Raw genomic sequence first — 27,087 nt, forward strand, 5'->3', positions numbered from 1 at the left:
GGTGAGGACCCTTGGGCGCTGATCTGGAAGCATCTCTGCTAACTCGGAAGTCAGACCGGGAGAAGCCAGCTTACTCACGTCTCCTGGACCACCTGGAATCCAGGAACCAGCTGCTGCAGGTACGCTGAGGAGTGGAGGAGAGAAACAGGCCGAGCTACACTAACACCAAGGGTTCAACTGAAATGAGAAGGTCAGACCCACCTTTGAGCTGCTTCCTGATGGGTTTGCTTGCTTCAAGCCATCTCTGTGGGGTAAGAAAACATAAGATATAAAACCAAACCTTGCAGAAGCCCACCACGTCTTCAGGGGTGGGTACTCACGGGAGAGTCCAGGGAGTCATCGCCGTGCTGCAAGCCAAAGTATTCCTTTTCGGTCACGCCCAAATAGTTGTACGCCATGTCCAGGAGAACCTGACCAGTATCTTGTTTCTAGGGAGGAAAAAAAAAAAAAAAAAAACCTGAGTGGGTAGACGTTTAAAGCAAATTAAGAACTGGTGCATAAAAGTCATTTATCGGGAGCAAGAAGGTGTTAAAATGTGCAGGGAGATTTTAGGCACACACGTACCCCATAGTAAGAAATGCCTTAATAAATTTCAAGTTAAGAAACCACATGGTGCATATGGAAAGTAGGGCTAAGGTAAACTACATAAATATGGTTTAAGACACTGAGATTAATTTAATTTTCTAAGATTTCTTCCTTCCCCGTGGCTGAGATTCCCAAGTCATACTGTCTCAATTGGAAAACTCGGATATCCCAAAGACAGGAAAGTCTCCAGGACCTACCCACGGATTAGCCACAGCAAAATGCTAATCCCACATCAGTTTGTGTTGCACAGGGAAGAAAACTCTACTAACAGCATGAAGGACGATGGCTGAGAACCCTCGAATGATGCCATTCAAAATGCCCTCAAAGGGACTTGGCAGGGGACCTCAGGAGGATTATCTACATCCCCAGGCCCCGTCACCTAAAGTGAGAAGCCGGTGAGGACATTCAACCACATGTCACGTCCAGAACAGGGCTTGGTGTTTACACAGCAGGCATGGTGCTGGGCATGGGGACAGCCAGGGAAGCAGCGACTGTAACACGGTGTGTCAAGGGCTGTGAAACACTCGAGTGCTTGGAGAACGCACGGACACGGCACAAACGGGCAACTCAGCCCAGACAAAGGGCAGCAGCCCCTGACCTGGGTCAGGGAGGTGACGGGGCTGAGAGCCACGTCTTCTCTCCAGGCGCCGGAGCTAAGAAAGCACAAAGGCACAGGGTGGGGGATCCGAATTCGAATGCAACAGGCAGGCTTCTGGGGAATCCTTTGAACCAAACCATTTTAACTTCAGGGCAGTGTGAGTCAGAGACAGACCATGTAGAGACCCAGCAAAGGTGGCTTTGATGAGTGCCCGAGAGCAGATAATGTACCTGAAAACAGGTCACTGTGACCAGGAGGAAGAGGATGAGATAACTGTCAGCCGTTTCTGCAGCCACTTCTCGGGCAGTCTCACCTTATCTGGCCTACAGTGTGGGAACACGAGACACGCCTCTGTCCTGAACACAGCCCCTTCCTGCCCCAGGGCCCTGGGACCCACTTCCCCTCGCTTCCCAGGTCAGCTCCCATCCCAGGGGAAATCAGGACAGGGTGGAAAGGCTGACCTGGGCCTCGTACTCCAAATCATGAGGCAGCCTCTCCGCAAATGACAATTTATTCTTGATGCAAAGAGCTATCTGCTCCCCTGCTGAAACTGTTATCTGTACGGTTTTGTATCATGTTTCACAGTATATGTTATGAGTAACTATAAGCTATTGGGCATCTACAAGGAGCCAGTCACCATTCGGCACACTTTTTATATATGATCTCCGATCTTCTTCGCAGCAATGTTCCATTGCTGTCACCACCGCCCCCTGTGCTGACAAGCAGAAAACAGTCCTGGAGGCTCTGTGTCCTGTGTCATCAGCCAGTGGATGGTCTGACCAATGCTCTGCCTGCCTGACTCAGGTACGCTTGTGGCCAGAGCCTGCACATCCGTCCCCGCCACAGGGCATCTCCCGACTCCGGACTGCCCAGTTCACCCATCACTGTATCCACACCACTCACCCAGTTCTCCAAGGGGATTGAAGAACAGTATAATAAAGGGCAATTTTAATAAGAACAGGCTTCACAGCCGGGCTCCTGCCCTACAGGAGGTCATCAAGATGGGCTTGCTTTGGGGGCTGAGCTTAAAAACAGCCAAGGCCCGGGCCAGCTTCCCAGAGAAGGCCCGCTCCTGGACATGAGACGGTCTGGGCTGAAGAATCTGAACGAGATGGTGCGAACTATCCCCAGGAACAGAAATAAAGCAAGGAGATTTGCTACTGCAACCAGGCCCTCGAATTTGAGTTCAGTGCAAGTCAGCCTTGACCAGGCTGCTGGAAGCTCGGGGAGCAGCAGGGCAGGCAGCAGCGTAGTGACAATGACATTCATTACTGAGGATGCCCACTGAGCGCTAGGCTCTGCACTGAGGCTTTCTTGGGGGGGCGGGGGGTGCCTGCCTCACCAGTTTACTGGGCTCATCATTCCTCCTCCTTAAAGCCCACTCTCACCTGGGACTCCCTCCTGGTCTCCTCTCAGCCCCCAGGACAGTGCTGCTTGTTCCCTACCTCCCAGCCCTCAAACACCGAACCTCGTCTGCATCTTCTGTCTCTTCACTTCTCAGGTGATCCTGAAACATCATCTCTGCCTGGCAGCGCCCATGGGGAACCCCAGCCGAGACCCTTTCCTTACGCTCCTCGTTTGTACACCTAGTGCCATTTCCACGTGGATGAGCAACAGGCATCTCAAACTCAAGGTGTCCAAACCAGGACCGGTTCTCCCTGCCCACAAGCCTGCTCCTCTCTCAGCCTCTCCCATTTCCATAAACTGCATCTCCATCTTGCCTGCTCCTCCGGCCAAAGACCTGGGGAGTCACCATGAGCCGTCATCATTCACATCCCAAATCCCACTGGTGCCACCTTCAAAGTCTTTCTAGACTTGGTTTGCTCTTGGCCACGTTACCACCCTGTTCAGTGATCCTCGTCTCTCTCGCAGACTAGCAGTCCCTTAGCCCTTGTTGCCTCGCCCACCCTCCTCCCCAGTCTAATAGCGACCGAGCATCCACAGTGACACTTGCATCGGATCACATCAGGTCTCTGCCCAAACCCACCAAAGCTCTCTGCCCTGTTCAGAACTGAGCCGGTGCCCTGGGAATGACCTATGAGGCTCTGTACAACCCCTGTCCCCCCAAATGGAAAAAAGCTACAGAAGTAATAAGCAAAAACAACCCACCTATTTTATTACCGAAAAAGTTTTCGTTTCCCTTCAGGCTTAAACGAAAAAGGAGGGGAAAATGAGCTGTTTGCACCGAAATGGTTTGTTTGGTTGTGACATAGGAAAACAACCAAGCACAACGTTATATTCCTGTCGGGGTTCTCCCTTATCTGTACCATCTGCTGTGTGCATTCCTCTGGCCTCAGGGCCACCCTGATGTGGGATAGGGGACAGTCTTGTCAAAAGGCACATGGACGCATGTGTCTTTGCTAGCTCACGTGTCCGAGCAAATGTTTTACGATATTAAGCAACTTTTGAAATAGCTGTTAGGAAAAAAACAAAACAAACAAACAAAAAAAACAAAAAAAAGTCGCCTGCCATCTCTCCGACCTCATCTCTTGCTACCCTCCCCCTCCCTCATTCGGCTTTAGAGGCACTGGCTTCCTGCCTGTTCCACAACCACACGAAGGGGATGCTGCCTCAGGGCCTGTGCTCCGCTGTTTCCTCTGCCTGGAAGGCACTTCCTCCAGAGAAACCACATGGTTCCCTCCCCTTCCCTCCTTCAGGTCACCCCTGAAATGTCACTGTATGAATGATGTCCTCCCTAATTGCTTCTATAAAATGACACATGACAAACCCACCCCCATCCTGTCCTGAACGCTCCATCCTCTGCATCCCGATTTTCCTTCTAAGTACATGATGCCCCCTGGACACCCTGCACCCCTTTCCTCCCTCTAGGAGGTAAGCTTTAAAGAGGCAGGGGTTTTGCTCTGTTTTGTGCATCGCTGTGTTCTTTGTACCCAGAACAAAGGCTGGCACGTCGTAGGTACTTAGTAAACATTTGCTAAATGGACATTCACGTTCGTGTCAGGAAGAAGATATATGGCTGAGGAAGAGACAGATAATGTACATCTTTTTGTTACTGCTTTGCTTTTGAGGGCCACACCCACGGCGTTTGGAAGTTCCCAGGCTGGGGTCTAATTGGAGCTGTAGTCACCGGCCTACACCACAGCCACAGGTATCTGCAACCATACACCATAGCTCACTGCAATGCCAGATCCTTGACCCACTGAGTGAGGCCAGGGATTGAACCTGAGTCCTCATGGATCCTAGTTGGATTTGTTTCCACTGAGCCACGATGGGAACTTCAGATGACATGCATCTTAACGAGGGAGCCAGGCTGGAACTAAGCTGTGAGTTTACAGCAACTGGAAGACACTTCAGGAATCTTACAGAGCACCCGCTGTGCAGTGACATTGTGCAAATGCCCTCATCTCTTGCCTGCTCAGCCATCCAGGTCCACAGCAGCCACCTGGGATCAGCGGGAGGCAAACTCGTGGGTCAGGGAAGACCCCAGCAGGGGCCAGCTTTTGTTACCCTTTAAATGCCGGTGGCCTTCTCTCATCCCCCAGTTGCTCTCCCTACCCTCTCTTCTGACACCTTCCCTTGCACGCTGGCCTTTCCAGGCTGGGGCAGAGGCTGGCTGCCAGTCTGGGGTTGGAGGTGACCCCCAGGACTGGCCAGAGGCTGAAAGAATAGGACAAAGGTCATGAATGCTGGGTGAGTGGGGTGGGGTGAGGCAGTAGGGACAGCTACTATTTAAGCATCTTACCGCTGAGGTCGGACTGGAGACCGAGTTTTTAGCCTTGCCTCTGCCACAGATTGGAGGTGGGAAAAGCCAGGCCCTCTGGGAAGCTAACCATCTCACTGTCCTCCACATAGGACTCACCATTTGCCATCTGCACATTTTCTAAAAAGATTTTTATTTTATTTGTCTTTTGTCTTTTTAGGGCCACGGCTGTGGCATATGGAGGGCTCCAGGGTAGGGGTCCAATCGGAGCTGAAGCAGCTGGCCAGCCTACGCCAGAGCCACAGCAATTAGGGATCTGTGACCCTACACCACAGCTCATGGCAACTCGGGATCCTTAACCCACTGAGCAAGGCCGGGGATTGAACCCTCATCCTCATGGATCCTAGTTGGGTTTGTTAACCACTGCGCCATGATGGGAACTCCCACATCTATCTGCACATTTAATGAGCACCTGCTATGTGCCAGGCCCAGGGGGAAGGACACTATGCCCGTTCTCCAGGAGCTCGCAGTTGAAAGAGTGACATGTAACCTGATAAGAGTAACTACTGTTAACGCAATGTGACAGGGGCTCTAGTAAACACATACAGGACCCCATTACTGGAGAATTAGTTCAGGAAGTCAAAGACGTCATAAAAGCAGTGGCATCTAAGAATCATACAGTTCGTGTCACAAAGAAGAGGGGGAAAGACACACCAGGTAGAGGCAAGAATGTGGGCCAAGTTTTTAAGGGTATTTCCAGTTCAATCTCAACATATAAGATCTGCGATGTCAAGCTTCTTTAAAAAAATTGTTTCTCTTCATTTTATAAACCAAGAGATGAAAAACATTTTTCTTTCTTTTCTTTTTACAGTTGCCCCTGCAGCTTATGGAGGTTCCCAGGCTGGGGGCTGAATTGGAGCTGCAGCTGCCGGCCACAGCAACACCAGATCCAGGCTGCATCTATGACCTACACAGCTTGCGGCAATGCCAGATCCTTAACCCACCGAGCAAGGCCAGGGATCCAACCTGCATCCTCATGGATACTATGTCGGGATCTTAACCTGCTGAATCATAAAAGGAACTCTGAAAAACATTTCTTAGGGAGATAAATTCAGAAAGAAATTAAATGTGGAGAACTTACATTAACTTTAAAGGTCTGTACCAAGCCATCTAGAAAGCGGATGCTGCAGACAACTTCTGATCGAGTTTTTTCTTTGGGTAATTCTGAGGTGCGTATGTTATTAATTCTTCCACCCAACGCACGTAACCGGGAGGTCATAACTATCGCTGAATAACCTGCAACAGAAGAGACATCTGTTAGCTCTGATATGCAAATGACGGGTTCCACATGAGTGCACATCCCTTACTCGTCTGCCTTGATCCTCACAAAACTGCCTAAGAGCGCAGATAAATGAGAGCCAGATAACAGACCGTGTTTCCATTTGAGGGGTTTTTTTGGTCTTTTTTTTTTTTAGGGCCGCACCTGCAGCATATGGAGGTTCCCAGGCTAGGAGTTGAATCAGAGCTGTAGCTGCCAGCCTACACTACAGCCACAGCAACACTAGATCTGAGTCCGTCTATGACCTACACTACAGCCACAGCAATGCTAGACCCGAGCTGGTCTACAACCTACACCACAGCTCACGGCAATGCTGGAGCCTTAACCCAGTGAATGAGGCCAGGGATCGAACCTGAGCCCTCGTGGATACTAGTCAGGTTTGTTACCACTGAGCCACAGTGGGAACTCCCCATTTGAGTTCTGACTTCTAAGTGGCTTTAAACAATAGTTACTGCTCAATTATAACATGTTTATAAGGATTGTACGGCTTATTTGTGTATCTCTCTGGTTTAAATCTTCTAATTTATATTTCTGAGGCTTTTAATTTTTTATGTTTTACTATGTTTCTATATTTGCGTAATTTACCCCCTAAGGTTTTACAGAACAAAATGTGATGCAAAAATGATTTAAAATATGAAGACATTTACTGATCAATTAGACTATATTAAGAACATTGATTCATTAAAAGTCTATTGAAAAGAAAAAGCAACCCACAGAAATATTTGCAATATAGATCTATAAAGAATATATAAGGAGCTTCTACAAATCAGTAAGAGGAAACAACCAAACAATTATGCAGAAAATGGGAACACTCATTGTCAAAGAATGCAAACTAAAACCTCAAAGCAACAGTACCACACCCACCCACCAGAACGGCTAACAATGAAATCTGATAAAACCAAGGGTTGGCCAAGGTGTGGAGCAGCTGGAATTCTCAGGCGCTGCTGGAAAGACTGTAAATTAGTGCAACTACTCTGGAAAACCATTTGGCAGTTATCTACTAGAGCTGAACATATGCATATTTTGTGATATAATTCCACTCCTGGGCATATTCCCAACAGAAAAGTATACATTTATCCACTAAAAGGCAGGCAGAAGAATTTTCATAATAGCTCCAAACTGGAAAAGACCCAAATGCCCATCAATAGACCGGATAAACTGTGGTGCAGTCACATCATACATGACTATGCAGCCAAGGAAATAAATGAACTACTGTGACACACAATGCAAATTTCTGCAAAAGCAGCCAGACTCAATAGGTGGACCTATAGCATGATTCCATTTATGTAAAGTTCAGAAACAGGCAGAACTAATCAATGGTAGTAGAAGACAGGATAGCGGTTACATCTGGGTGCGGTAACTGAGGGGGTGTATGGGGTTTTCTGGGATACTTACAATCCATCTCTTGAATGGGGTGCTAATAACACTGGTATACTCACTTTGAAAACTCATCAAGCTCTACACTTAACGATTCGTACTCTTTTTTCATATGGACATTTCCATAAAGTTTACTTAAAAAATACATGAAGAGAGGAGTTCCCATTGTAGCGCATCAGAAACGAATCCGACTAGGAACCATGAGGTTGCGGGTTCGATCCCTGACCTTGCTCAGTGGGTTAAGGATCCAGCATTGCCGTGAGCTGTGGTGTAGGTCACAGAGGCGGCTCGGATCTGGCGTTGCTGTGGCTGTGATTCATTTGGAGGCTCCTATTTGAAACCACTTTTGGTTTCTCTCTGTCCAGCATCATGGTGCGATTTGCTCTCAGTTTTAGCTGCTCTGGGGAGCTGCCCAAGTCTTTCACATGTGTACCCCCAATGAATGGCCCGTCGAACCTATGCACTTGTCCCTCGGTGTCTGCCAGGGGCGTCCCAGGACTGCCCCCGCCTTGGACACCCAAATCCGATTCCACCCCTAGCCTGGGAACCTCCATATGCCGCAGGTGCAGCCTTCAAAAGACAAATAAATAAATAATAAATCAAGAGGGAATTAGCGGTTTAAAATCTAACCATGGTGTATTCAGGGAACAATAGGGAAGTGGTCTTACTAGTGAACGTAGTTGAGAAGTATTAGACTAACAGACTAAAGAGGTAGGCAACCAAGCATATGGTCACGTGGTACAGGAAGCAGGGGAAAGGGTCCAGGCCAGCTCCTCGGCTTAGGCACAGAGGTGTAAATCTGACACGATTGGGTGAAAGAGCAGATAAGGATGAAGGACTTCAGAGCAATGTAATGTTCTTTTAAAAGTTAATTCTCTGCAAACTTTCTATGATGAGCCAGGCCTTTGCACATGCTAGCCCTTCTGCCTGGAAAGGTCTTTCTGCTCCCCTTCACCTGATTAACTCCTCTGCGGCCTCGGGGCTCAGCACGAGGATCACTTCCTCAGGGAAGCCTTTCCGGGCTGCCTTACCTACTCACATATTTGTGCTATAGGCCTTCCACAGTGCTTCATCATAATTTACAATTAATGATGTAGTTAATATCAGCTTTCGCCACTGGAAGCTGAGCTTCATGAGGGTCTGGTGTGGCTCACGGCATACACCTCGCTCTGGTAGGCAGTCAACAAACGTGAATGAATAGATGAATAAAATGAAAAAGGAAACCAAGACTCAGTCTGGAAAAAAGAGTACAACCTGATAGACAAAGCTGGGTTGGTGGGAACAGGCAGGGGAAAAGGATGGGAGGAGAGTGGGGGCTTCGATGAGAATGCAGCGTGGGGATGTCCCCTAGGCCAGTGCCCTAACACTGTGACGCGCACACACGTGGCTTGGGGGTCTTGGTAACATGCAGACTCGGATTCAAGCAGGTCTTGGTGGGGCCCGAGAACCTGCATTTCCCAGACTCCTGGGTGACACCCACCGAAGCTGCAGATCCAGGGTCCACATTGTCAGGGGCAGTCACACAACCAGAAAAGCGGCACCAAAATGTCTGGGTGGGGCTAGAGACCAAGATTTGAAAATCGTGCACCAGGAGAGGAGGAGGACCAAGCGGACCAGAGGCTGAGCCGCAAGGAACCACAGAAGCACAGCGTAGTTGGGGGATGGGGAGCAAAACCAGAGGAGGTGAACGCTGGAAGGAAGGTACATCCAGGACAGAAGGGCGACTTTGGACCCAACCCTATTTCAGAAGCTCCAGGAAAACCTCCACTCTTCCATAGATGGCGATAGGAAATTTCAAATATTAATTTCAAAAAAAGAAAGACTCTTGGGACCAGCAGTGGAAGGGAACTTGTTGTCACTTACAAAATTCCACCCACCCCACCACCTCCACCTTGCCCTTTCCAAGGAAAATGTCACCAGAAGCAGGGAGGCATTTTCTGAGTGACACTAAAAGTTATCAAAAGACAACAAATGTGTTCCATAATGCTTTCACTGTGATAAATTTTAAATGTCAAATTTACTGTTTAGTCCTGGTCTCAGAATTTCAGGTGGGTTATAAACTGACTTTTTTAAAGATACAATAGAACCATTATAACGGTGGTTCTTAGTGGGAGCTGCACATCAGAAGTACCTGGGGAACTTTCAGAAAATACGCCTGTCCCTGCCCCTCCCACAGAGGGTGATTCAGCATCCTGGGGTGTGGTGCAGAATGACATTCCTTTTGGGAAGTCCTCAAAGGAAGGGCCAGGCTGGTGACGGCTAGAGGGACATGTTTTCAAGGAATCTCAGGGTGTGTTTCTGATGGTCAGACTTAGAAGAGGTCAACTCTCCATATCTAGGAGCTTGGCATCCTCAGATTCAACCAGCCGTGGATCAAAAAATATTCAGGAAAAAAAAGAAATTCCAGAATGTGGAGAACGCCAAACTTGAATTTGCCACAAGCGCCAACTATTTACACAGCATTTATGTCTTACTTAGAGCTATTTATGTAGCTTTTACTTTGCATCAGGTATGATAAGTAATCTAGAGATGATTTTAAGGATACAGTAGGTTACAGGCAAATACTACGCCAATATATAAGCCACTTAAACACTCTCAGATTTGGGTGTCCAAGGCGGGGGCAGTCCTGGGACGCCCCTGGCAGACACCGAGGGACAAGTGCATAGGTTCGACAGGCCATTCATTGGGGGTACACATGTGAAAGACTTGGGCAGCTCCCCAGAGCAGCTAAAACTGAGAGCAAATCACACCATGATGCTGGACAGAGAGAAACCAAAAGTGGTTTCAAATAGGAGCCTCCAAATGAAAGTCACATGGGCTGACACAGCCATGGCCGGGCCCTCACCTGAGTCCAATGCCAGCCTGTGACCCGTGGGACTTACTACCTAAGCCAGGGTTAACGGATCTCCCGGCATGATCACGGAGCCAGCTGCTGAGAGACTCAAGTAGCCTAGCGACACAGAGGAGACCTGCTTTTTCCTCCTCGCATTGACCTCCTATTGTTACATAAAGGGCTCAGGACCCACCAACAATGTCATCATAAGGTATTTCATGAAGGCTGCAGAAATGTTCCCTCCACTATTACTCGCAAAGCAAACCTTGGTAAGAGCGAGCCTAGTGGTGAATAACCACACAACTGGGCCATGCGGTGTTTCCCGATTGTCTTGAAATTATATCTTAAGCCGCTCAGGACAATGGACGCTGACTAACAGCCCTGTTTCCTGTATACCACAGCAATTGGGGAACTCGGGGTTTCTATGGCTTCCTTTATAAGCCTCTTAATTCTAAACAAAGCCACAACCTACCCAGGAACACACTGGCCTCTCCAACCACAGATGACGACAGCGGCAGCGGGTGCATTTTACAACATGGAGGCCAAGCTGGTTCTTTGGATAAAAATTAAAAAAAAAAAAAAAAATCAATCATGGGGCTTTAGAAACTGTTTTGCACAATTAACAATAGAGGTTCTACTGAGACTATCGTTTTTAACAAAGATTATATTTGCAAAACAGTGTAGACTGAGTCGACATCTCGCTTGGTGTGGGGTGGGGCTGGACAAACACTGTGAGCCCCAGGGTCAGCATGTGTTAAGTGCCTACACGATGTGTGACTCGTCCCAGGCACTCAAGAGATAACATTTCACTAACAACCTATTGTGTACTGACTAACCCTTTGAAAAGCGTGTTTTTGGACAAAGCTGTTTGTGGTTTGAACTTGTTTTGAATAGCCTGTTTTGACTGTGGCTTTGAAGTTAGACATTAGGACTTTCTTATCCAACTCTCGTACTTGGAGTGGAGGGACCATCACACCCCAGACACCACAGTAATGGCAATGGTGCCCTTCCATGATGGACTAAACACCAAGAGGTTGACTGGCCATTGGAGAGGGTTCGGACTGGGCAAGGGTACGCTTTGCTGATCTAAATAGCTCTCCAAAGGTCTTAAGACACTTGCTTCTGCCGAGACCAGGCTACTCTTGGTTGGTAGTGGTGTTAAACCTCGCAGTGGCGCCAGCCCTGAAATGGTTCCTGGAGTAATAACCTATGGAGCAGTGCACCTTGCCTGCCAACACTGGCGCAGTCGCCTGGAAACTACATGCCCCGTTAGCGAAGGACCCAAACCAGCAGCTTTTAGTTGGAAGGACAGAATCTACCAAGAACCACCTTTTAGAAATGTCTGTCTCAGATCCTCTAGACAGAAAACCAATAAAGCAACAGAGATCCTAAAGGAAACAATAGAAAAGTTAGACTTAATTGATATCTTCAGGACACCTCATCCAAAAAAATCAGAATACACATTCTTCTCAAATGCACATCGAACATTCTCAAGAATCGACCACATATTGGGACACAAAGCTAACCTCAACAAATTTAGGAGCATAGAAATTATCTCAAGTATCTTCTCTGACCACAATGCCATGAAATTAGAAATCAACCATGGGAAAAGAAATGAGAAAAAACCTACTACATGGAGGCTAAACAACATGCTACTAAAAAACCAATGGGTCAATGAGGAAATCAAGAAGGAAATTAAAAAATTCCTTGAAACAGGGAGTTCCCGTCATGGTGCAGTGGTTAATGAATCCAAATAGGAACCATGAGGTTGCGGGTTCGATCCTTGCCCTTGCTCAGTGGGTTAACGATCCGGCGTTGCCGTGAGCTGTGGTGTAGATCTCAGATGTGGCTTGGATCCCTTGTTGCTGTGGCTCTGGCATAGGCTGGCGGCTACAGCTCCAATTCAACCCCTAGCCTGGGAACCTCCATATGCCACGGGAGCAGCCCAAGAAATGGCAAAAAGACAAAAAAAAAAAAAAAAAAAAAAAAAAATTCCTTGAAACAAATGATAATGAAGACACAACCTCTCAAAATCTATGGGATGCTGCGAAAGCAGTGCTCAGAGGGAAATTTATAGCGATACAGGCCTCTCTCAACAAAGAAAGATCCCAAACTGACAACTTAACCCTCCACCTAAACAAATTAGAAAAAGAAGAAAAAAGACCTAAAGTCAGCAGAAGGAAGGCAATTATAAAGATCAAAGAAGAAATCAATAAAATAGAGATTCAAAAAACAATAGAGAAAATTAATAAAACCAAGAGCTGGTTCTTTGAAAAGGTAAACAAAATTGACAAACCCCTGGCTAGACTCACTAAAAAGAGGAGAGAAAGAACTCAAATAACCAAAATTATAAATGAAAAAGGAGAAATCACAACGGATACTGCAGAAATACAAAAAACCATAAGAGAATACTATGAACAACTATATGCCAACAAATTTGACAATCTGGAAGAAATGGACAATTTTCCAGAATCTTACAGCCTGCCAAAACTGAATCAAGAAGAAACAGACCAACTGAACAGACTGATCACTAGAAATGAAATTGAAGAGGTCATAAAAACACTCCCTACAAATAAAAGTCCAGGACCAGATGGCTTCATAGGCAAATTCTAACAAACATATAAAGAGGAACTGGTGCCAATCCTCCTTAAACTTTTTCAAAAGGTTGAAGAAGAAGGAATACTCCCAAAGGCATTCTATGATGCCACCATCACCCTAAATCCAAAACCAGAAAAATATACCACCAAAAAAGAAAACTATCAACCAATATCTGTGGTGAATATAGACGCAAAAATACTCAACAAAATCTTAGCCAACCGAATCCAACAACATATCAAAAAAATCATACACCATGACCAGGTTGGGTTCATCCCAGGTTCACAAGGATGGTTCAACATAAGCAAATCAATCAACGTCATACACCACATTAACAAAAGAAAAGTCAAAAATCATATGATCATCTCAATAGACGCAGAAAAAGCATTTGACAAAGTCCAACGTCCATTCATGATCAAGACCCTCGCCAAAGTGGGTATAGAGGGAATATTCCTGAATATAATCAAAGCCATTTATGATAAACCCACAGCAAATATAATCCTCAATGGGGAAAAACTGAAAGCCTTCTCACTCAAGTCTGCAACAAGACAGGGATGCCCACTCTCACCACTGCTCTTCAATATAGTTTCGGAAGTCCTAGCCACAGCAATTAGACAAACAAAAGAAATAAAAGGCATCCATATAGGAAGAGAAGAGATAAAACTGTCACTGTATGCAGATGACATGATACTATACATAGAAAACCCTAAGGACTCAACACAAAAACTACTTGAACTGATTAATAAATTCAGCAAAGTAGCAGGATATAAGATTAACATTCAGAAGTCAGTTGCATTTCTGTATACCAGCAATGAAATATTAGAAAAAGATACAAAAATACAATACCTTTTAAAATTGCACCTCACAAAATCAAATACCTCGGAATGCACCTGACCAAGGAGGTAAAGGACTTATATGCTGAGAACTATAAAATTTTAATCAAAGAAATCAAAGAAGATGTAAAGAAATGGAAAGATATTCCATGTTCATGGATTGGAAAAATCAATATTGTAAAAATGGCCATACTACCCAAAACAATCTACAGAGTCAATGCAATCCCTATCAAATTACCCAGGACATTTTTCACAGAACTAGAACAAACAATCCAAACATTTATAGGGAACCACAAAGGACCTAGAATCACCAAAGCAATCCTGAGAAACAAAAACCAAGCAGGGGGCATAACTCTCCCAGACTTCAAGCAATATTACAAAGCCACAGTCATCAAAACAGTGTGGTACTGGGATCAAAACAGACAGACAGACCAATGGAACAGAAGAGAGAACCCAGAAATAAACACTGACACCTATGGTCAATTAATCTTTGACAAGGGAGGCAAGAACATAAAATGGGAAAAAGAAAGTCTCTTCAGCAAGCATTGCTGGGAAACCTGGACAGCTGCATGCAAAGCAATGAAATTAGAACACACCCTCACACCATGCACAAAAATAAACTCAACATGGCTGAAAGACTTAATATAGGACAGGACACCATCAAACTCCTAGAAAAGAACATAGGCAAAACACTCTCTGACATCAACCTCATGAATATTTTCTCAGCCCAGTCTCCCAAAGCAACAGAAATAAGAGCAAAAATAAACCCATGGGACCTAATCAAACTGACAAGTTTTTGCACGGCAAAGGAAACCAAAAAGAAAACAACTTACAGAATGGGAGAAAATAGTTTCAAATGATGCAACTGACAAGGGCTTGATGTCTAGAATATACAAGCAACTTATACAACTCAACAGCAAAAAAGCTCATCACCCAATGGAAAAATGGGCAAAAGACCTGAATAGACTGTTCTCCAAGGAAGATATACAGATGGCCAGCAAACACATGAAAAAATGCTCAACATCACTGATTATAAGAGAAATGCAAATCGAAACTACCATGAGATACCACCTCACACTAGTCAGAATGGCCATCATTAATAAGTCCACAAATAACAAGTGCTGGAGGGGGTGTGGAGAAGAGAACCCTCCTTCACTGTTGGTGGGAATGTAAGCTGGTACAGCCACTATGGACAACAGTTGGGAGATACCTTAGAAATCTATACATAGAACTTCCATATGACCCCACAATCCCACTCTTGGGCATATATCCGGATAAAACTCTACTTAAAAGAGACACACGCACCCGCATGTTCGTTGCAGCACTATTCACAATAGCCAGGACATGGAAACAACCCAAATGTCTATCAACAGATGACTGGATTAGGAAGATGTGGTATATATACACAATGGAATAGTACTCAGCCATAAAAAAGGATGACATAATGCCATTTGCAGCAACATGGATGGAACTAGAGAATCTCACACTGAGTGAAATGAGTCAGAAAGACAAAGACAAATACCATATGACATCCCTTATATCTGGAATCTAATATACAGCACAAATGAACATCTCCTCAGAAAAGAAAATCATGGACTTGGAGAAAAGACTTGTGGCTGCCTGATGGGAGGGGGAGGGAGTGGGAGGGATCGGGAGCTTGGGCTTATCAGACACAACTTAGAATAGATTTACAAGGAGATCCTGCTGAATAGCATTGAGAACTTTGTCTAGATACTCATATTGCAACAGAACAAAGGGTGGGGGAAAAAATGTATACATGTAAGGATAACTTGATCCCCTTGCTGTACAGTGGGAAAAAAAAAAACATAACAACAATAAAAAAGATAAATGACAAAAAAAAAAAAAGAAACATCTGTCTCAACTAAACCTAGACTCTTTCACCTCCCCATTGCCTGAAACAGTAGTGCAATGAATGTGTCATTGGTTTGGGGTATGTTATTTCTTTATTGGCTTATTAAGAGATGTTATCCTGTATGCTACTGGCTTGCAAAATATTATAAATTACAATTCCTGCAGTGAACCTGAGTTAAATAAATTATCAGCAAAGACAATCTCAGTCTGAACATGATTTGCCTAAAGCAAAAACAATGCTAAGCTTCTAATGTATTGGGTGCTGACTGAAGATTCTTGATGTTGCAGAAACATCCTGGTTTTAAACACTTACAGACACACTAGTGTTCCCTGCAGTTGTAGATGTGATGTAGCTTTAGCTGCTCTACAAAGTCAATGGACCTGGAAGCAGAAGCCCATTGCCCTGGAGAAGCTGAGGCACCATAGCCTTCGTGGCCAGGGCTGGGTAACAGGACTTCTATCAACTATCCTGGAGCCCAAGACGGGGAAGAGGTGATGCTTTACTTCCTAAGGGTCTACATGCTGATCTGGGGATATTTGTTTTTCACAAGTCAATGAACCACAGGCAGGAAGAAGGGAAAGGGGCAACTCTTCTCCATTAAAAGTTAGAAAGCAACCCAATTCTGAGTATTTTTAAAGGACGGATTGAAATTATTTCACACCCTTGTTTTTATTTTTATATTTTCAATATTTTTAGGGTTGTACCTGAGGCATATGGGGGTTCCCAGGCTAGGGACTGAATCGGAGCTGCAGCTGCCAGCCTACACCACAGCTGCAGCAACGCCAGATCCAGCCGCATCTATGACCTAAACCACAGCTCATGGCAACGCTGGATCATTTAACCCACCAAGCGAGGCCAGGGATCAAACCTGCATCCTCATGGATGCTAGTCAGATTTGTTTCCGCTGAGCCACGACAGGAACTCCCATACCCTTGTTTTTAAAAATAAGAACCAGACCTCTAATTTAAAAGCACAAAGAGGAGTTCCTGTCGTGGCGCAGTGGTTAACGAATCCGACTAGGAACCATGAGGTTGCGGGTTCGGTCCCTGCCCTTGCTCAGTGGGTTAACGATCCGGCATTGCCGTGAGCTGTGGTGTAGGTTGCAGACGCGGCTCGGATCCCGCGTTGCTGTGGCTCTGGCGTAGGCCGGTGGCTACAGCTCCGATTCGACCCCTAGCCTAGGAACCTCCATATGCCGCGGGAGCGGCCCAAGAAATAGCAACAACAACAACAACAAAAGACAAAAAGATAAAAAGACAAAAAAAAATAAAATAAAATAAAAGCACAAAGATGTCAGAAAAAAGAAAGCAAGAAGTCCTGATTTACACACACTTAATTTGTGAATGAAGGGCACAAATGAACCACAGGTGGCTTAAACTGGAGCATCCTCAGGCTGACCTAGGCCAATGCCACCACCTAGTGGCCACCAGAGAAACACACCTCACCCCCTACCAGGACTTGGTACTTTCTTCCCTCTTCTTCAAGGGAAACGTGGACCTTTCTCATTTATCACCACAGTTCAGCTCATTTAAAACTGTCTCCTAGAATATATAAGGCCTTCTCTGTCATCCAGTTCCCTTCCTTTCCCTAGTGAATTTAGGATAATTCTCCTTTATTTAAAAATTTTTTAATTTTTTGGCTATTTATGAGCCCCAACAGATCAGCAGATGACGAAAAGTAATAAACACTCATACAATCAGCCATGTGAGACGGATGACTCAAACTGTATGCTTCTCAAATACCATGGAATGTATGTAAGATAAATGTTTAATTTGTTTAGCTGCTAATACCAATATTGCTTCCTCTCCCTTCCCACTGTAAACACAGCAGTTGGGTTGCTAAATTATGGGTTACCCGAATCTTCGGGGGGCAAACCGCAGCCTTAATAATCACTTGCATCACTCCCAACTATACCGCATACAGATAGGAAAACAACCACTTTCTGGTTCTTGGCTGCACCTCCCACAGGACAGCTTCTAAGCCTGGGCCTAAGAGCTCCTTACGTGCCTCTGAAGCAAATGGGGTACTCCCTCCTAAAGATAAAACTTACAAACATCTGGATGGGGATTCATCATTTATCAAGCACTAGATCAAGATGAGATCAAATGAAGAACGTATACGTAATATCTAAATTGCTAAAAAAGAAACAGGGATTAAAAGGAGACTCTTTTTAGCCAGAGACCTAAACAAAACTTCAGTGTTCTTAAGAATCATCTGGGGAGCTTGATAAAATACAGATTCTTGGGTACCACCCCCAAAGATGCTGGTTGAGTAAGGACCCAGGAAACTGCATTTTAAAATGCAAAAAATGGGAGTTCCTGTCGTGGCACAGTGGTTAACGAATTCGACTAGGAACCACGAGGTTGCAGGTTTGATCCCTGGCCTTGCTCAGTGGGTTAAGGATCCAGCGTTGCCGTGAGCTGTGGTGTAGGCTGCAGATGCAGCTCGGATCCCGCATTGCTGTGGCTCTGGCGCAGGCCGGTGGCTACAGCTCTGATTAGACCCCTTGCCTGGGAAGCTCCATATGCTATGGGAGCGGCCCTAGGAAAGGCAAACAGACAAAAAATAAATAAATAAATAAATAAATAAATAAATAAAATGCGAAAAATGTTTTGAGCTTCTAGAAAAGTTCCAAGAAAAAAGAGAATTCCTGTACATCCCTATTGGCCTGGATTCAACTTAACATTTTGCCACATATGCTTTCTCTCTCTCCTGCACACCCCTCCCCCATGCTTTTTACTGAACACTCAAAAGTGGTAGAGATCATGCCCTTTTACCTCTAAATATTTTAACAGGTACCTCCTGAGAACACGGACTTTTCACAGCCACAGGACAATGATCACACGGAGGAAATTTAACCTCAGAAAAACACATACTGCCCATAAGAAAATGTTGCAAGCTATTCAGATGCTGTCTCTTTACTGCCTTCCTCCCGATCTAGCATTCAAACCAGGACCTCGCCTTGCTTTAGCTGTCAAGTAGAAGCTACTTTTGTCATAAGCACCCCAATGTGACACTAATGCAGGGGGTCTGAGCACCAAGGCAGTGGAAAACCCTCAACCAGTTATCCCCTTTCAGTTCTGACTGTGTGCCTACCGTGAAAGGCTTGGTTAGGTTGGCACCCCATGTCAGTTCTCCTGTCATACTGTAAGCTGCTTCCTAGAGCCAAAAAGGGTTTCTAGAGCTTGGCTGCCCCATCACTCAGTCTGGAGAAGCGCTTCTTAGGGCAATGCTGAAGTAACAGACCTTGCAGTCTGTGTGTAAGTGCTGGAGTTAATGCTGTAGTCATAACAGAGGAAGGAAGCCACAAGAAAATAAGTGCGGCTCAAAAAGGACTCTACTACGTGCTGCTTCGTAACCAGAGGTCTTGACTTGTTCGAATTAGTTCACATCTTTTAGAGACAGCAATTCTTAATTTATAACATTCAATATATAAACAATTCATCATCTCCATAGGGCCATAGGGCCTTCTGTTGGGCACTCTTTCACAGAATGGGTCAACCACCCATTCTGTCATAAGGAAGAAAAGAAAAAGAGATGCATGCATTCTGATTTATTAGGCTTTGCAGATGTTAACAAACTCACTCCAACTCATTAAAAACTAGCGATTTTAGCTCATCTGTGACATGCCCATATCTTAGAAAAGCCTCCACTTTATTAATTTTCAATTAGGTGCAGCTGAAAACCATATTACAACTGGCACATGGAATTTAATATTCCTCACGACTATCACTTTCATGAATTTATCAACACTGCATTCTCCCCCCGTTTACCTCGTTTTAATTTCCAAAATACACATTGCATCATAATACAAAGATAAATATACTAACTTATTTCAAAGATGAGCTTAGGATGTAAACATCATCACTGATGGATACTTACTAAATTAGAAAAATTTATTCATTAGGGGAGGCAGTTTCATGTTGTTAATCCAATGGTAAAACTAATTTGTCCTGGACCTATACCCCCCAAATTTTTATGTATTTATTTAGTCTTTTTTTTTTTTTTTTTTTGGTCTTTCCCAGGCTAGGGGTCGAATTGGAGCTGTAGCCGCCGGCGTACGCCACAGCCACAGCAACGTGGGATCCGAGCCGCGTCTGTGACCTACACCACAGCTCAGGGCAACGCTGGATCCTTAACCCACTGAGCGAGGCCAGGGATCAAACCCGAATCTTCATGGTTCCTAGTCAGATTCGTTAACCACTGAGCCACGACGGGAACTCCCATGGTCATTTTCTTTTTTTTTTTTTTTAAGGGCAGCACCCATGGCATATGGAAGTTTCCAGGCTAGGGATTGAAATGGAGCCAGCCACAGCCACAGCCACACCAAATCTGAGCCACGTCAGTGACTTACACTGCAGCTTACCGCAACCCTGGATCCTTAACCCATGGATGGAGGCCAGGGATCGAACCCACGTCCTCATGGATACTAATTGGGTTCCTTACCACTGAGCCGCAACGGGAACTCCACCACAAAATTCTAAAGTACTATCTTTTAAGGCTTTATGCCTGTTAATGAATAAAATAATCATAGCTGACAATGGAACTAGTGGTGCACAGATTTAGTTTTAATTTGGGTATGCATGTGTGAGAGTACTTCGTACCTTTTACTTAGAGAGATGCTTCTGTGAGCACATACACAGTTTTTAACACTGACTTTACATTCATTATTCACCACATGGGAGAAAATACTCACACAAGTCACCTTAATACCACAGCTCAAGACTCAGATTATCTCACAATTATTCATCCTCACACTCCAGAAGTACCGTCGTGGGAGCAATCAAATCCTTTACTCCACAGATCCTGTAACTTGCTCAGGGAGTGGCTCTTCAACTGGGAACCCCACCCCATCCCCTCCTCTCTGCCACCTCCCGCCCTGGGAAGCAGGGTGGAGTCATTTGTAGGATCGGTTGTGTTCCAACGGAGACCTGTAACTAGTGCCCTTGTTCTCATACAGCTTCAAAATGTCAAATAGTTTTCTTATTATGGAGCCTCGTTTATTTATAGGCTCGACACCATGACACTTGCAAAACTAACCAAATAAAAGTTATACTTGATACTGGGTGGACAACAAGAAGGAGTTTTAAGCTCCCTGAAGGGCAAGACAAAGAACGCTGTGGGAGCTGCAGGCAGTTTGGGGACCGAGGTAATGCTGCTATAAAGGGAAACCAACCTCTGATGTCCCTGGAGCCAGCGTCCAGGGCCGTGATGAGAGGCCGGCCACCTGGAACAGGCCGCTTGCTGCTAAGTGACCAGAAAACATGTTCCACCTGCGAGGACATTAAATGAAGTCATCGCCTTCTTTTTCCCCTCTTTCGTGAAGCATCCCGGAGGGAAAAAGCACAAATCCCGGGTGTGTCGATGTCAAGAAAGCCAGCGGGGGCCCCCTCCTGCCCTTTCCAAACGTGACTCCCCCACCCCACCCTGGTGACCACACTCCCACACCTTAACACCATTTTCACGAGATTTTGTAAGTGAGAATTTTAGAAGTTTTTTAAAAATCTGTTTGAGGAAAGGCTGTCATGGTGCAGTGCTAAACCACACGGTCTGCAGGTCGCTCGCTCCCAGGGCCATTTTTCCATGCACGTGGGTGCCTCATGGGTGGCGTGGGCTGCAGAGAAATGAGAAAGGCTGCGACTCGGTCTCCCCGCCCCCAGCATGTCTGAACAGTGACTGGTCACCCAGAAACTTCAGAGGCCACAAGCCTGCCTTCTGGAAGAAAAGGGGGGCACCTGCCAGCCATGCAGGGACTGAAGCAAACCAGGCTGGGGAAGGGGACCCGTGGGCACTGCCACCAGACAGCCTCTGGGCCACCTCCTTACCCAGGACGAGGACCGTAGTCTCACAGACCCCTCCACCCTGTTGGGGATGATTTCCGGCCTTGGTGATGACCTGGGCGGAGGAGTTCTGCATCATTTACTCACTCAATGTTCACTTGCTGGGCACCGGCTCTGCGCCAGGCCAGCCGGTGGGGTGGGGAGGGGGGAGGCAGGGGTGCCTGGAGTTTCAAGTTTCAAGAGGGGTGGAAGCCGAGGTGCCAGATGAACAGCAAGGAGTGAAGCGGGCAGGATAAAGGGAACCTGGCCGGGTGGAGGCAGCACCAGTCCAGAAACTGTACACCTGTGGTTACACAACACGCTTACACAACTGAGTGTGCAAAGGCCAGGAGGGGAGAACACATGCACACTTTAGGAAGCCCACAGAAACAGATGCATTAGTAGGAGTGTCTGAGGAATAACTGAAATCTCAGAGAAATCTCAGGGAGGAGATGAGATTCTTCAAAAATCCAAGAGGCTGTCGCACCAAAGAGGAACTGGGATGCAGTGGGAGGCTGTGGGAAGGTCAGCATCCATAGAATCAGGGGGAGATGTGGACTGGAACCCCAGCTAAGCCACTTATCAGCTGTGTGAACTTACAAAGATCACTTACCCTCCCTGAGACTCAGTTTCTTTATCTGTACAAGGGGGACATTCTGTTTTCCCAGAGTGTTTTTGTTGTTTTGTTTTGTTTTGTTGTCTTTTGAGGGCCACACCTGAGGCATATGGAGGTTCCCAGGCTAGGGGTCCATCAGAGCTGCTGCTGCTGGCCTACACCACAGCCACAGCAACACGGGATCCGAGCTATGTCTGTGGACTACACAGCAGCTCAAGGCAACGCCGGATTCCCAACCCAGTGAGCGAGGCCAAGGATGGAACCTACGTCCTCATGGATGCTAGTCAGATTCATTCCTGCTGAACCATGACGGGAACTCTCCAGGCTGTTTTACTGAAGGTAATACGTATGCAAACGGACTGGCACTAGCAGGGCCTGATCAGTGGTACTTATTAATGCTACCATCATTACACTGTGTTAGACTCCAAGGATTCAATAGGGGGAAAATGAAAAAAAAAAAAAAACCCAAACCAAACCAACAGAAGGAAATGCCTGTGAAGAGTCAAGCCTACATAAATATGGAAGGGATGCCTTGGGAGTGAGGGAGCTCCCCATCACTAGAGATAATCAAGCAGAGAAAGCAGATGAGGCCCTTTGTGAGCAAGCTGAAGAGGGCAGGCTGGCATTGGAAGAGGTAGGACAGACGCATTTCCAGCTCCCAGGACCAAGGTTCTATTTTGACTTCTGTTTCAACAGTGCCAAAACCCACTATTCAAAACTGGATTTCTTAAGTGGATGTCCCATGGGAAATAATCCTAAATGGATACCTCACCTTGGGGAAAGAAGAAAACAAAACTAAAATGTCCCATCAAACTATGAAATGGAAGATAAAAGAATATGAACAGACAAAAAGCAACAGGTAAAGCTCAAAATACAGACAATGGAATCTGTCTTACATGGAGCAGTTTCTACCTAAAATTAACTACCCATCTCCTCTCATTCTCCCTCTGAATAGTTCCACTGGGCCCCAAACAGACTGGAAAACAGGATGGAATAAATTTACTCTACAGGGACATGAATCAAGTTGCATAAACTTTACAAAAATACTGTGCTAATATTTGCCCTTGGGGCCCAGACACGCCCAATTGGGTGTCAGTCCATGATATTTCCATCTTAGGCTCCAGCCCCCACCCCTTTACAGCCCAAAGCAGCAGAAGCCTTCAGAAAAGAAAACAGCGAAAGTCACTTTGAAAGGTTTGAGATGTGCTAATCGCAGCACATCCCAGCCAAGAATCTGGAATCTCACAACCGGACCATCCCGCCAGCTCTGTTGTTGCCAAGGAGCCTGAAGCCCGCAGCAGCCTGGCCAGAGAAACCCAATCCTTACCACCAGCAGCCCGGGCCATAATTTTATCTCAAGGAAACACAGAAAAATACCCTCCAGCCCCTCCTGCCCAAAGCATCATCCTATTTGCCACCAAGCAGCCAAGTGACCTGGGAAGTTACTAGTCCACTTCTTTTCAGCTCCATTTCCCAGTTTAGAGCCTTCTGAGGCTCCGTCCAGCTTTAAAATCCTCTGCCTGCAATGTTTTAATCCGAGGGGCCATCTCAGGTTCTTTTAGGTATGGTAACCCTGCTGGTTGCCAGCAGGTTTAGAAAACAACATAAAAAGTCTTCTTATGTAGCCCAGTTTGAGTTCCCAGGCTTTGGGCTTTGACTCCCTGAGATGCAGTGGGGGGTGTGGGGAAGGGGAGGGAGCTGTCAGAAAATTAATGAAGCCACATTAAGGATAAAAAAAAAAAAAAAAAGACAAATTGTGCCAAAATGCTAATCAAAACAGTATTTAGGAATAATGGAATGAAAATAATATATCTTGCTGCTTTTTGTTGCATTTATTTATTTTGTACAGAGGCCTTCCACAGGCTGGGAGCTAGGAATACAGACATACAATCCATTCTCTGACCTAAGGAGCACTCAGCAATTGAACCAGTGACACTGCAGCCCAGGGTATCATAGCAGGCTAGGGCCAATTAGAGGTCTGAAGGAATAAGCCAGACCTGGGTTCCTGCTCTGCTCTGCCACTCCCAAGCTGATAGGACCCGGGACGAATTAATTTTCATGGTCTGTTTCCTCATCCGTAAGCAGCTAAGGAGCAGTGATCCTGCTGCCCCTCACCCCAGTGAGGGCCTGGCCCACAGGAGACACTTACCACCAGCTCCTCTGAGGATGGCCCCCTCCTACTCCCCTCCACCTTGGTCCCTGGGTCGTTTCCATTCTGAGGCTTCCCATCCTGAGGAGCAACCAGGGGTCCTACAGGGCTTCAGAGTTTTCTAAATACGTTCACGCCCATGACTCCCGACTACCCTCATTCTGTTGGGGCCTGGCAGGCAGCAATGCTGCTGGCATTTTATAGGCTGGTGGACTATACTCAGAGAACCCTGCCAGAGTCACACGGTCAGCCACCAAATGGGGAGATGGTCCCAAGCTCAGCTCAGGGCACCACACCGGCTCTGAGTTCCCTGGCCGACACAACTGGGAGGAAGGTGAGTTACAGGTGATTCCCTGGAGGGAAAAGGCCCCACTTACTCACTGTTGTCTCTGCGGTTTACTGACTAAAAGGTGTGTTCTGGCCCTTTGAGATAATCTTCATCAACCCTCCCCAGAGCTCATGTGTTGGTAAATTTCCTCTTAGGAAGGAAATGGTCCAGAAAACTCTTTTTGTCCCTCTAGAAACCCGAGTAGTAATGACTGGGTATTTATTACCCTATTTCCTCCATTCAAAAATGACAATTCACAGGTGTTTCAGAAGAGTTCTTTTAAAGGAACAGTACATCCGAAGGACCCTTCGTGAAGAGGGTGATTTCAGAGAAGTTAAGACTTGTGGCAATGCAGAGAGTGACTTCCTCTGGCTTTTACAAAAGGCGTGGGCGGGAGTTCGTGCACATGACGTCTAAGGGCCCTGCCGGCACCACACCACAGGCCGCCACCGCGGGTTAATTATTACCAGCGGGAGAGCAGGAGGGGGCCACCTCACTTCCTGAGCCAGTCCCTGGGTCTGGCCTGGGCCTCTCCTGCCCTGTGACCAACAACTCTCGCTCCAGGGAGATCCTGAGAGCGGCCGGCCAGCCCCGGGCCAGTCCTCCTTCCACGGCACCTGCCTCCAAGGATCACAGAACGGGGAAGGTGCCTGCAAGTGCACAATGCACCCCCAGGAGGCTGGGCTTCTCCATGAACTTGAGCTCAATCAGACCCCTGCCTGCTCACTTCTGGGGCACACGTGCCAGCTCCAGGCCAAGGATCTCACGCTGTGCGGTGGGGACAATGATAAACTAGGGGGCAGGGGCCTGTGTCTCCAGAAGGAGCCAGGACAGCCTCACAGCATCTGAACCTTGAGCTTCTTTCACACGGCTGTGGGCGGTGCTTGGGCAGTGCAGAGCCTACCTCCATGGCCGTGGAAAAATGGGTCGGCTCTGACCACCGGAAGCCACCTGACCGTGGAGGCGAAGGAGGAAAGGGCAGCTCAGCCGATCAGCTGCTGCGAAGCAGGGGCTCTGATGCCCTGATATCCAATAAAACCAACAGCACAGTCTCGCTTTGGGAGGGTTTTCAAGTCGTACTCATAATGTCTATATAACCACACAGCCTACCTGTTCCCATCATCCCAAGATGATACACCCGTCCAGGTATCTCAAACACTTCACTGGCATTTTTCATTAAAGTTTTATAATATCCCACCAAGGGGAACCATAACCATGGCTGGGAGCTCGGAGGGATGGCTTCTAATCAGGAGGGCCCAGATCTCCTCAAGAACCCACAGTAGACCAGAGCAGGGGAAGGTGCACGTGACCCAGCGCAGGGACCAACATCAGGAATTGGAGGCCAGATGAGCCCTGCTACAGGGCAAAAAACAAAACCTAAAACCACCACTTGTGTAGGTGCAAGACTACAAAGTGACCACCCTCCGAAGGGAACTGGTAAAACAGAGGCACAAGCCTTGGATGATCACATGGGCAAAACCACCATGCTTACTGCTGTCTTCTCTACCAGGCAGAACAATCGTTTTACACTGGGGAGAGTGGGATTAAAGGGAATGCGAAGGCACCTCCTGAGCACCTCCCATGATCCACCGGACACTATACCTGTCATCTCATCTGGTTCCCACATCAGACGAGGGAACTGAGCTAAAGACAGCAAGGACCAGCGTTTCCGCTGTGGCTCAGTGGGTTAAGGACCCGATGTTCTCTCAGTGAGGATGCAGGTTCTATCCCTTGCCTGGCTCAGTGGGTTAAGGATCCGGCATTGCTGCAAGCTGCGGTGTAGGCCACAGATGTGGCTGGGATCTTGCTGTGGCAGTGCCGTAGGCAGGTGGCTGCAGCTCCGATTTCAACCTCCTAGCCGGGGAACTTCTGTGTGCCGCAGGTGTGCCTATAAAAAGAAAAGAAAAGAAAACAAAACAAAAAAACCACACCAGAAAACAAAACCCCAAACCCCAAAATAAAAAGACAGCAAGGACCATGCCTGAAGTGACCTGGCACAGAACAGAACCTGGACCCAGTGGCTCCTGACAAGGTCATTCTCCTCCCAGATATCATACAACGTGCTCTGGTCTTTTTATTATTACAGTTAAACATAAAATGTGCCATTTCAATCATTTTTAGGTGCACAATTCAGCGGCATTCATTACATTCACCATGTTTTGCAACCACCCCCACTATTTATTTCCTGAACTTTCCCACAGCTCCAAACAGAAACTCTGTACCCATGAAGCAATAACACCCCAGTCCCTCCCTTAACGTCCGGCAACCTCTCATCTACTCTGTCTATGAATTCGCCTATTCTAGGTATTTCATACATGTGGAATTCTACCATATTTGTCCTTTTGTGACTGGCTTAGTTCACTGAGCATCATGGTTAAGGTTCACCCATGCTGAGGCATGTATAAGAGCTTCATTCCTGTTCAAGGCTGAATAATATTCCATTGTATGGTGGGACCCTAGTTTGTTTATCCATCCATTTGC

General features: G+C 46.5%; 1 protein-coding gene across 8 annotated transcripts in view; it reads right to left on the minus strand.

The window, feature by feature from the left end:
- PTPN3 (protein tyrosine phosphatase non-receptor type 3) overlaps positions 1-27,087 on the minus strand; it is a 122,793-nt gene that overhangs the window by 76,891 nt on the left and 18,815 nt on the right. For all 8 annotated transcript variants that reach the window (XR_014825168.1, XR_014825171.1, XM_084992103.1 and 5 more), the window contains exons 2-4: positions 5,986-6,140; positions 321-428; positions 202-244 (exon numbers count right to left, since the gene is read on the minus strand). Coding sequence is in view for 4 of the 8 variants with exons in the window: in XM_084992077.1 (XP_084848203.1) it covers positions 202-244; positions 321-428; positions 5,986-6,123 (289 nt within the window). In the remaining 4 variants the exon portion in view is untranslated. The remainder of the gene's footprint in view (positions 1-201; positions 245-320; positions 429-5,985; positions 6,141-27,087) is intronic.

The sequence above is a fragment of the Sus scrofa genome, chromosome 1, assembly GCF_054392235.1.
Source record: "Sus scrofa isolate SSC_HxYL_T2T_F1_AM1 chromosome 1, Sscrofa_HxYL_maternal_Yorkshire_Landrace_v2.0, whole genome shotgun sequence".
Lineage (NCBI taxonomy): Eukaryota > Metazoa > Chordata > Mammalia > Artiodactyla > Suidae > Sus > Sus scrofa.